The 12,221-nt window shown below is 47.7% G+C and overlaps 1 protein-coding gene across 1 annotated transcript in view; it reads left to right on the forward strand.

The window, feature by feature from the left end:
* Positions 1-2,303: 2,303 nt before the first annotated feature.
* The window catches only part of TRABD2A (TraB domain containing 2A), a 53,982-nt gene continuing 44,064 nt past the window's right edge, over positions 2,304-12,221 (forward strand). The window contains 1 exon segment of the mRNA XM_027128636.1: positions 2,304-2,678. Coding sequence (XP_026984437.1) covers positions 2,571-2,678 — 108 coding nt within the window. The 5' untranslated portion in view covers positions 2,304-2,570.

Raw genomic sequence — 12,221 nt, forward strand, 5'->3', positions numbered from 1 at the left:
AAGGAGGGTTTCCGGGGTATCAACTGTACGTGAAGGAGAAATAGAAGGAGGAGGGAAAGGATTAAAAACATCCAGGTCTTTGGCAGTGGGATGTGAGAGGTATGGACCAAGAACAATACTTGGGGGAGGTGAACCTGATACAGAAACTCTGTGCATAGGCAGAGGGGAGGCTACAGGGACCTTTAGCATCTCCTTTCTGACCATGAAAGGGAAGCAAGGAAGACTTTCAGCTTAGATGTCTTTAGAAGGCAAGTGAGGACCAGGCCATGCCCACCTGCCTGTCACCAGGTCTGGGGAAGCACCCTGGAGTGTTAGGGGACAATGTATGTAGGGTAGACGTGATTCTACTGAATGTTTGGACACTGAGTGTCTTATAGAATAAATCTTCCTTAATGATGGGTCTGACTAAGGCAGGAAGCTCCACCTCAAAAATGTTAGAACCAAACAAAGTTATCCATATACTAGACATTTCAAACTCAGTGTCTGACTATATTCTGGGCCTTGAAATAAATCCCAGCAAATTTAAGCTATTTGAAATTATACAGAGTATAATTATAATGGAGCTAGATTAGAAATCAGTAAAAACAAAATATCTAGGAAAAATCTATAACCTGGAAGTCAAGTAACATACTGCTAAGTTATCCATGTTCAAAGAAAAAAAAATCACCAGGGAAATTAGAAAGTACTCCCAACAGAATGCTAATGAAAATAAATCTTTTCAAAATCTGTGTGATGCAGCTAAAGCAGTGCTTTGAGGGAAATTTATAGTTGTAAGTATTTGTATTAGAAAAGAAGAAAGTTTAAAAGTCAGTGATCTAAGGTTCCACCTTAAGAAGCTAGAAAAAGAAGAGCAAAGTAAATCCAAAGTAAGTAGAAGGAAGGAAATAATAAAGGTAAGAGTAGAAATCAAAGGAACAGAAAAGAGACAGTAAGAAGACTAACAAGTTCAGTCATGTTTTCTGACACATTATTCCTCCCCCTCTTCCCTCTAGCCACAGCTGATTGGATGAGAATTCATTTGGAGTGGGGGAAAGAGTATGAAATAATAGTTAATTACTTCCTTTTGAGTTCTTGATGCTTGCATCTCACAACCAGAGAGAACTTCCTTTTCCAGTAGGTGGCAGCGCTGGCAACTTGAAAACCCGGACAGGCTGCCTTCTGGGTCGGCTGGGGACCAATGATTGCCGCCGGGCTGAAACGAAGGAGTTATTTCAAGACAGGAGAGAGAGTCAACTCCAGAAAGCAAATCCGCACTCGAATTTAGAATAGGGAAAAGTTTGAGATCTCTCTCTCAATCCCCCTCTCCCTCTCTCCCCCTCTCCCTCCTTCTGTCTCTCCCTCCCTCCCTCCCTCTCTCTCTCTCTCTCTCACACACACACACACACACACACACACACACATCTGGAAAACCTGAATGAAAGCTTGAAAAACTTGCCTTTTAAAAACCTGGGGCTCTTAACTGGAAGTACTGCTGATGGGCACCAGAGGCTCAGAAAACTCCTCCTCCCACTGTGAGCAAATCGCCGCCCCCCCCCCCCCCCCCCCGAGATTCTCCAAAGTTTACATCAGATTCCCAAAATGGACGGGGACTTAAAACAATTAAGATACCCTGCCTACGAATGCTCCGTTAAACACCACTCAGAAGTTAATCGGGCAGGAGTCTGGGCTGTACAGGAAGGTGGTGGAGTGCACCCAGGCCTTGGGTGGGAGGTGGGAGAGGCCGGGCACAACCAGTTGCTTTTATAACTTTTTCTTCCTGAAGGGTCACTGCTGGAAAAAACCCCTTGGGGAGTTTAAAGCGGAAAGAGAGCGACCACGTTTTGCAGACCTATTATGTGCGTCCTAAATGTCCTCATTTAATCTTTGCAGTAATCCTTCGAGTTCGCTGTTAATCCTTCCTATTACTCTCCCAAATCCCTTAAGAGGGCACTTGATGGACTGCCGGTTTTCGTGGTTCCGGGTTTTAACTGAATGCACACACTGACTAGTCTCCTCTTTTACAGACAAAACTTCCCTGCGATTGCCTTTGTTTACATGAACTAGCCTTTAAAAATAGCCTTTCATTTATTTCTTTGGTCTATTTCTTTCCATCAAGAGCCACCCTCAGAATTGGCAGCGTGAACGCAGACGTAAGGGCAGGAGCTAGTACGATTTTCGGTTGAATTTAGAAGACAGTCCTGGAGCCTCACTTTTCCCTTCTGGTTCACGGGGTGGCCGGCGGCCGGCGCAGGGTTTGGGCGGGAGAACTGGGGCCGCGTATCCCGCGGCTGCCTCCGCTCAGGGCAGACGGGCGGCGGAGGGGTTGGGCGGGGTCGGGGTTCAGCCTCACTTGGCCGCCGCCTCCGGGCTTGGGGGTGAGCCCCGCCCGGAGGCGGTCGCGCTAACCGCGGAGGGAGCCGGCGAGAGGCGCGGGGAAAGGGGCGAGCGCCCCCGGCTCCTCGAGTCCGGCGCGCCATGGCGGGCGCCGGGCGAGTACGCAGCCCAGCGGCCGCGGGCTAGCCGAGCCGGGAGGCCACTGTTGGGTCCCTCCTTCCCTCTGCGCCCCAGGCCTCGGAGCCACCGAGAGGAGGATGAGTCCCTGGAGCTGGTTCCTGATGCCGACCCTCTGCCTCCTGCCCGCGAGCGCAGCCCCTCCGCACGGCGCGCCCGCCTCCGCCAACTGCAAGCTCAAGGCCCAAGTAAGGCGCGCAGTGGGCGCGGGCGCGGCGGCCTCCCGGCACCTCCTGGGGGTGGTTACCTTCCCAACCGCACTGAGCCCCGTGCTCTTGGACCCCGAGCCGACTCAGCGGGTCGGGCTCCCACCTTGCACGGCGGCGTCTCCTAGCTCGCGCTTCCTGCCGAGCCCCCGGGTTCCCCTTTCCGGCGGGGGTGCAGAACTCCGGCCACACGAGAGACCCTGTCCCGCAGCCATCGCCATTCGTCAGCCGAAGGGAGTCCCGGGCCGGGTCCCCCGGGTCTCGCCAGCCTGCTTCGCTGGCGTTTGAGGGACGAATCCGCGAAGACCCAGTGGGCCCGGGACTTGGGCACATTGACTTTTAAGTTTGTTCTGCCTGCTCGTCCCTAGCGTTTCATTTCTGCTTGTTTCTAAATGGTAATAGCCCCCAGCAGCTGCTTGATTTAACCTTCGTCTATTCAGTGCCTGAGTTAGGTGGAATGTGGGGGGAGCTGAAGCCATCCCCCTTGTTTTACTGATATGGGAAACTGAGGCTCAGAGAGGGACTTTTGTGCTCCAGGTTACAGAGCGCGTTCGTGGAGAGACCGGGTCTGACAGCCTAGCGTTCACGCACCCGGCGCCTCCTTAGATCTTCGCTTCAGCGTTTTGGGGTGAGGGGAGCCGAGGTGAGAGAGCCCCAGTGACCTGCCCCTGTCCACCCAGCCCTATAGGAGCAGAAGCCGAACGGAAACCCGGCAGGTCTGGCGTCTCCGGGGCTGAGCCTCTTTCGAGAAGAGCGTTTCCATTTCCTGATCAATTTTCCTACGCTCGGAATTTTCTGCAGGTCTGAAGTCCCTCTCTTCTGAGCTCCGTGGAAGTTGACTTTTGCGAGTTTACATCGGTGCGTCCAGTCTCTGTGGATCCCTGGCGCTGGGGAGGGTGATCGTAGACTGAGCGCCCTCGAACGCCGGTTGCCGGAGTTCAGGGGTCTGCCCACCTTCGGTGACACCTGCGCAGCATCCGGGGCCGCGTCCACTTCCCTCCGTGATTTTATTCATCGTCTTAACCACAGCAAGGGAGAAGGTGACCTCACTGAGCCGTTCCTGGCGCACAGGGCTGCCCGGGAAGCTGCACTGTGTTCCTAGGGCGCCCTGGGCTGCGGACGCGTGGACGCGTGGAGGCCGAAGAGGGAAATCCTCACCAGGGATCGTTCCAAACTCTGCTGCGGTGTGGCAGCTGCGGGCTTGTTATACAAGGCAGAAGTCCATCCTTTCATATGAAAGCAGAGTGCTTTGCACTTTTGCGAATCTATTACCAACTTGTAATAATATTATCGAGTGAGTCTTGATAAGGTCTCTGTTTCTCCCTTCTGTTGAATCTGTCTTCGTGGGTCTTTTGTTCTGTCAGTTCTCATACTTTTTGGTCTCATAGTAAAACACTTGTGTGGGTTAATGGAAATATTAATAAAACGCAAGAATACACAAGCACACATGTCATTGACTGTCGGAGGGTGATGTTATCTAGAGACTTGTAGCCTCTAGAAAATTCTGTTTGTACACTTGTGAGAGAATGAAAGAGGAAAATATCTTTGTATTATTATGAAAATAGTTCTGATCTTACAGACTGCTTGAAAGGGACTTGGGGACATTCACAAGTCCCTGGACCACACTTTGAGAATCAGTGTTCTATTCTGTGGGCAAACTGCCTTGTCCTGTGTGGAGGTCAGAAGGTCAGTCAGTGGCAGGGCTGTCTGCTTGACCTGCAGGCTGTAGAGGGCACCGTGGGTGGGTCCCCCAGGGGGTTGGGGTGTTGAGATTGTAGAGTGAGGGTCTGGAATCCAGCCTCCCATCCGGTGTGGCAGCTTCCTGTAGCTTTCTGGAAGGACTGTGGCTTGATAGCTGGCTTGGTTTTCAACTTTCATTAATCATTAGAGAGGTTTTCTGAGCCAAAGTCCGCCACACAGGTTGAGTCTGTTCCTTATCAACACTCAAACTCAACTCTGGAGCGTTCTTACCATTCCTGCTAGCGTTGTTTCACATTTGCTGTTTCTTCACCCAGATATCCACATGCTTGCTCCCATACTTCCATCTGGGCTTTGCTCAAATTCTCTCAATGAGACCCTTCCCGATTACCTATTAAAGATTATGTCATGCCCCCATTCCCCGGCCACCCTGCCCTCCTATCTGCTTTTGCGACTTTATTTTTCCTGTGTAGCACTTAACCACCATCTGATAAAAATGTTTGTTTATTGCCCCCCCTCCAATCTCCATAAGCATAGGAATTTTTGTTTGCTGCTGCATCCCCAGTGCGTACAAGAGTGCCTGGCCATAGTAGATGCTAAATAAATATTTGTCAAATGAAAAGGGCACACTAAAGCCAACTTACTTTAATATTATTCCAGCTGGTCTGCTGAAGGGTCCTCTTGGAAAAGAGCAGTTATCTCAGGTCCAGGAGCTGGATGGGAAGAGCTGAGGGGGCCTGTGGCTTAGGGATTTAGCCCACATTACACAAGTTGTCATTGTGCTACTTTACTTCATTGTATGGATTATACATGTGTGTTAAAATCTCCGGTAAGGTGATTCAGTCCGCAGAACTTCGTGTGTCTCTGTCATCCATGGACATGTCTTCTTCTTTTAAAAGAAACCTGTTATGGTGTTAATTTTTTTTTTTTCCTTTGAAATCATCAGAATGTTAAGATACATGGCTGTGTCTAGTAGTAGGTAGGGGCCACAATTACAGTGAAAGGGGGGTGGTAGAGCCATTTTGTTTTTCTTTTATGGAGACAAATAGCCCTTCCCCCGAGGGTGTCGGTGTGAGGCAGGGGCAGCTGCACCCCTAAGATCAGTGCAGCAGCCTAGGGGCTCACCTGTGCGCAAAGACAAGGTAAGAGCTCCCTGAAAAGAAGCCCTGAAGACTCGCCTTTCAGAAGGGCCTGGTAGACAGGTGTCAGTAGCCAGAGTGGGAGACAGGGTGCCCTCCCGGGTCAGAACAGAACTCCATGTATTGAAGAAGCTCCACAGGATAAGGATCATTTCTTTAAAACCACTTTAAAACCCCTGGCTTAAAAAAAAAAAAAAAAAAAAGTGGCAAAGCCCTCCATCCCCCAAGCTGTGTTATCCCTTAAAGAGACAGAATGGGATAGGATGGCCCCCTGAGGAGTGAAAGATGTCAGTGTGGGTTCATCTGGGTAGGTCAGTGAGGCCCCAGATGGGGAGCTGGACAGAGCCTCTCTAGATGTGGAGTCAGGTGGTCCTCCTGAGCGATGGTGCACCTAGCAGAGTACGAATTGAAAAAGATGTAAGTCTGAATCGCGGGGGATGTCTGCTGCATGCTAAGGCCGCCTGATAGGGTGTTTAAAACCTGGGGCTCTGGCTTCAAATCCTGGATCCACTGCTTAGCAGCTATGAGACCTTCTGTAGCATAATAAACCTCTCAAGGCCTCGATGTCTCCGTCTGGAAACAGCCAGTGTCTTACTTAGGTGTGTATCCTCCCTCTTCCTCTCTTCCCCATCTCTTCTATGTGGGCACCGGGCAGGCGTTCACCCCCACCATGCTACGAAAACCGTTCTTGTCTGGGTCGCCAGCAACCTCCGTGTTGCTCTATCCAGAGGTCAGTTGCCCAAATCCTCCGCTTATTTAGTCCATCAACCACATCCAACCCACTGGCTTACTGTCTCCTCCCCGAAGCTCTTCCTTCAGTGGGCTTCCTGCTCTTCTGATTTTCCCTGCTACCTCGCTGGCCACTTCTCTTCTTCTGGCTTCTCTTCTTTCCCTTGACTTCACAAGTTTGGACCATTTCTAGACCCATTCTCTCCTGTTTGCACTTAGTCCCTTGGAGATCTCATCTAGTCCTATGGCTTTAAATAACATCGAAATGATGACCACACCCTCTTTTTCATCGGGGGCCCAGATCTCTCCCAGACTCCAGACTCGTGTATCCGCCTATCCACTCGACCTCCCCACTTGGATGTCTGCTTGACATTTCAACTCAGCGGGACCAGCATCAAACTTCTGACCTTCCCTCGAATCCTGTTCCACCCTGTCTTCTCCATCTGGGTTGATGGTAACTTCATCCTTTTAATTAACTGATTCATCAGCAAATCCTGTTGGCCCTTGCTCCCAGAATACAGCCAGAATCCCATCTCTGATCACTTCTCATCAAGTCTGTCAGTACTGCTCTGTTCTCTCACTTGGGTCATCTCAGTAACTTCCTAACTGACCTTCTTTCATCTGCCCTCATCTCTCAGTAGTCTGTTCATCACAGCTGCCAGAATGATCCTGTCAACACATTAACTCAGGTCGTTTCACTTCTCTCATTAAAAACGTGCACCAGCTTCCATCCTACTCAGCATAAAAGCCTCCACCCTTCCAGGGGCTCGGGGGCCCTGTGCGGCCAGGCCTTGTTGGCCTCTCTGACCTTTGCCTCCTGTCTGCCTCTGGAGCTGTCCAGCTGCAGTCATGCTGGCCTTTTTCCTGCTCCTCCAACACATTGAGGGCCTTTCTGCCCCAGGGTCTTTGCACTTGCTGTTGCCTCCTCTTGGAGGGATTGCTCCCAGATAGTCCTGTACTTTGACCTCTTACCTCCTTCACGGCAAGGCTTAAATGACCTACTGGACATTCAGGGACTTCCCTGATCACCCTATTTAAGACAACATCCCTCCTCCACTAGTACTTCCTGTTCCCCTTCTGCTTCTGTGTTCTCCTCAGCAGTTACCATTAACATACCGGAGGCAGAGACCCATACTTCATTCACTGCTGTATTCCTAGTGCCTCATGCCTGGAGCCGTGCCTGGCGCTTGGGGGGCACAGCATTGATAGTTGGGAAAGAAATGAGTGTTGAACAAATGCAGCAGAACCTTCCGTGTGCAACGCTTGGATGGTGCCTGGCACACGGCGAACAGTCAGTATCAACCAGCTGCTTTCAGCATCATTACTGTCAGTGCATGGCTAGATGCCAGAACATGAGTACTGTTTTTTAAAAAACCTGAGCAGACACTTCCCTGGTGGCGCAGTGGTTAAGACTCCACGCTCTCAATGCAGGGGGCCCGGGTTCAATCCCTGGTCAGGGAACTAGATCCCACATGCATGCCGCAACTAAGAGTTCGCATGCCACAACTAAGGAGCCATCGAGCCGAAACTAAGGAGCCTGCGAGCTGCAACTAAGACCTGGTGCAGCCAAATAAATAAATATTTAAAAAAAAAATCAACCAAGAAATGTTCTTAGAAAAATATTATATATAAAAAAAAGCTGAGCAGTTTTCAGTGAAAAGATCACACAATAACCCTATTTTTAGACTCATACTGGTTGAAAAGACAACAATAAAATAAATAAGAAACTAAGAATGGATACATGTAATTGAACAGACTTTGTTCCTGAAGAGAAGTGTAGGCATTTTGAGGTAGGATGGGACATTAGGGACATTAAGTGTGTTTGGTGAAAACAAACCAAAACCAAACCAAAATGAAACACCCCCTCACCACTCCCCACCAACCCCACGCTATGATCCTGCAGTATGGGTTTGGTTTTTCTTGGAATATATTTGTTTACTATCATGGTCTCCTAATAGATGACAATGAATCAGGTGCCCATGTGTTTAATAATAATATTTCAACTATGTGCCATGTCTCCAGTTGGAAACTGTGTAGAAGCCCTTTGGTAGACTGTGTGGAACTTGTGTAACCAGATGTATAGGTTGGTGGTCTCCAATCGTATCATCATCCAAGACCCCTTTGATCACCGATTCTTCCCACTAAAATGAATAAAACAAACTAAACCTATGCTTGGAAGCCCAGCTCTAGCAAACCAGTTGCATTTAAAGGTAATTATTCTGTTACCCATTTAAAATAAACCAAAGACATAACGGTCAACCTCAGCTTTTGATTACTGTCTAACCAGTGTTTTTCTACCAGCTTGATCTAATTTTAACCAACAGTGAGGCATTTGATTGCTTAATTAGCCTTTGGCAACCATTTTTCTGTAGACTACAGTTTCCACATGGCTTTTTGAAGTAGTATTTAAATAACCCTGGGGACTCTCATTACTCCCTAAGAGGATGCCTGAGGACTGGCTGGAGACCCTGTACACCATTCATCTCTTAATACTAATTCAACCGTTAACAGGTTTTTGTTTTTTTTTTTACACCTTTATTGGAGTATAATTGCTTTACAATGATGTGTTAGTTTCTGCTTTATAACAAAGTGAATCAGTTATACATATACATATGTTCCCATATCTCTTCCCTCTTGCATCTCCCTCCCTCCCACCCTCCCTATCCCACCCCTCCAGGAGGTCACAAAGCACTGAGCTGATCTCCCTGTGCTATGAGCTGCTTCCCACTAGCTATCTATGTTACGTTTGGTAGTGTATATATGTCCATGCCTCCCTCTCGCTTTGTCACAGCTTACCCTTCCCCCTCCCCATATCCTCAAGTCCATTCTCTAGTAGGTCTGTGTCTTTATTCCTGTCTTACCCCTAGGTTCTTCATGACATTTTTTTCCCTTAAATTCCATATATATGTGTTAGCATACGGTATTTGTCTTTCTCTTTCTGACTTACTTCACTCTGTATGACAGACTCTAGGTCTATCCACCTCATTACAAATAGCTCAATTTCGTTTCTTTTTATGGCTGAGTAATATTCCATTGTATATATGTGCCACATCTCCTTTATCCATTCATCTGTTGATGGACACTTAGGTTGCTTCCATGTCGTGGCTATTGTAAATAGAGCTGCAATGAACATTGTGGTACATGGCTCTTTTTGAATTACGGTTTTCTCAGGGTATATGCCCAGTAGTGGGATTGCTGGGTCATATGGTAGTTCTATTTTTAGTTTTTTTAAGGAACCTCCATACTGTTCTCCATAGTGGCTGTATCAATTTACATTCCTACCAACAGTGCAAGGGGGTTCCCTTTTCTCCACACCCTCTCCAGCATTTATTGTTTCTAGATTTTTTGATGATGGCCATTCTGACTGGTGTGAGATGATATCTCACTGTAGTTTTGATTTGCATTTCTCTAATGATTAATGATGTTGAGCATTCTTTCATGTGTTTGTTGGCAGTCTGTATATCTTTGGAGAAATGTCTATTTAGGTCTTCTGCCCATTTTTGGATTGGGTTGTTTGTTTTTTTGTTATTGAGCTGCATGGGCTGCTTATAAATTTGGGAGGTTAATCCTTTGTCAGTTGCTTCATTTGCAAATAGTTTCTCCCATTCTGAGGGTTGTCTTTTGGTCTTGTTTATGGTTTCCTTTGCTGTGCAAAAGCTTTGAAGTTTCATTAGGTCCCATTTGTTTATTTTTGTTTTTATTTCCATTTCTCTAGGAGGTGGGTCAAAAAGGATCAGGTTTTAAAAATTATTTAAAAAATGTGTTTTTTCTCTCATTTGTTCAGTCATTTAACTTTAACTTGTCTAACTTATTTATTACCATTACTTATGATAGGGGTTATTATCTGACTTTCACCACCTGAGTTCCATCCCTGGCTGGGGAACTAAGATCCCGCAAGCCATGTAGCACGGCAAAAAAAAAAAAACAAACCTCAGTGGAGTGGCTGAGACAGAAGCAGAATTGAGCATAATTAGTGCATTCTTGAAAAGCTGGGTGTGTGAGCAGAACTATAATTTGAATACTTTAAAAAACAAGGTCACAGGCTGGAGGCTAATGAGATAAGCTCCATCTGGCGTGCATGGTGTTTTGAGAAAACTGAGGTCTCATTTCCCAACTGGAAGATTTTATTTAATACCAGGATTTCTAGTTTCTTTGGAAAAGTCCCTTCTGGGGCACCAGGCCTGTTCCCCTGTGGCCAGCACTGCTGAGGCTGCTTAGCCAATGTCCTTTGTGGAAAGTTGTGGGCTTGTTGGCCCCTGACCTCCCCCTGCTGTTATGTCACCCCAGCCCACGTGTTTCCCTGCCTCTGCTCTCCTCTGAGTGGTCCCATGGTGTTTTTGTGAAGGTGACAGGGGGACAGGTGGAGAAGAGCAGGCTGAAGAGAGTAGGGCCCCTGCTTCAGCCAGCTCCACCCTCATCGGTCTTATATTTTGAGATTCTGTGTAATATTTCATTTGAGACCAGGTTGCCGCTGCTGAAACAATGACACAGAAGTGCAAATATAGTTGACCCTCATTATTTGTAGATTTCATGTTTGTGAATTTGCCAGCTTGCTAAAATTGTGAACCCCAAGCTTGTGGTGCTTTCACTTTCACGTGCAGATGTGCCCAGAACTGCAAAAAAATTTGAGTGGCCGGATGTACAGGCTTCCAGCGGAGGTCGAATGATTCAGTGCTCTGGCTTGTCTCTTCACCCCTCAAACTAGAAACAAGTAAACAAGTGTACTTTTTGTAGTTTACTTAGTGCCACTTTTTTTTTGCATTTTTGTGCTTCTTGGAGGTGATTTCACTGTTTAAAATGAAGTGCTGTCTAGTGTTCCTAAGCACAGGAGGGCAGTGATGTGCCTTAGGGAGAAAATACATGAGTTAGATGAGCCTCATGCAGGCATGAGTTACGGTGTTGTTGGCTATGAGTTCAATGTTCACAAGTCAACAAAATATACTAAAGAAGGTGCTTTTCAACAGAAGCACACATAAAACATAAAACGAGGTTATGTATTGCTCTGTTGACTAAAGCGTTGTGACCAGAGGCTCGCAGGAACCTAACCCTGTGTTTCCCCTAGGAGCAGTGGTTCAGTATACGGTAATTCAGTGTTCACAGGGACTTTATAGAACATAACTATGATACATAATGAGAGCTGACAGTAAACTGAAACCCCACCATCCAGGAAAGCATGCTACTTAAAGGGCTGCTGAAACGAAGCCTTTGACAGAGAATGAATTCCAAATATTCTGTCCTATAAAACCTGGATTTTCACATTTCTGGGTTGCTTGATGTGGGGCTCACCCCATGCATATATCTGACCTTTACACTTGAACTCCTTGAGGGCTGCCCTGTGCACTTCTTTGTACAGTAGCTCTTAATAAACAGATGTTTCATAAATGCCCGCTGTTGAGACTGAGAGACACTCGGGGCCAAAGGGCAAAGTGGCTTGGCCTCAGGATGTAACCAGTGCTCAGCCTATAAAACTGTTGGGAGACATCGTGGAACCATCCAGTTCTCTGCTGCTGAAGCAGAAGGCTTTTGTAAGAGAGAAATGCAGGACAATGCATGTCCTAAAGGGACAGGGGCAAACTGTGCAATCAGGGGCTTCTTAGGACTGTGGAGTCAACCTTGGCTGCACCTTGGAGTCACCAGGGAAGCTTTAAAAATATCACCTAGGGGGCTTCCCTGGTGGCGCAGTGGTTGAGAATCTGCCTGCCGATGCAGAGGACACGGGTTTGAGCCCTGGTCTGGGAAGATCCCACATGCCGCGGAGCAACTGGGCCCGTGAGCCACAACTACTGAGCCCGCGCATCTGGAGCCTGTGCTCCGCAACGAGAGAGGCCGCGATAGTGAGAGGCCCGCGCACCGCGATGAAAAGTGGCCCCCGCTCGCCACAACTAGAGAAAGCCCGCGAAAAGAAACGAAGACCCAACACAGCCAAAAATAAATAAATAAAATTAAAAAAAAAAAAAAA

The sequence above is a fragment of the Aethalodelphis obliquidens genome, unplaced genomic scaffold (assembly GCF_003676395.1).
Source record: "Aethalodelphis obliquidens isolate GAN/ISIS:26980383/991018 unplaced genomic scaffold, ASM367639v1 scaffold35, whole genome shotgun sequence".
NCBI classification, from domain to species: Eukaryota; Metazoa; Chordata; class Mammalia; order Artiodactyla; family Delphinidae; genus Aethalodelphis; species Aethalodelphis obliquidens.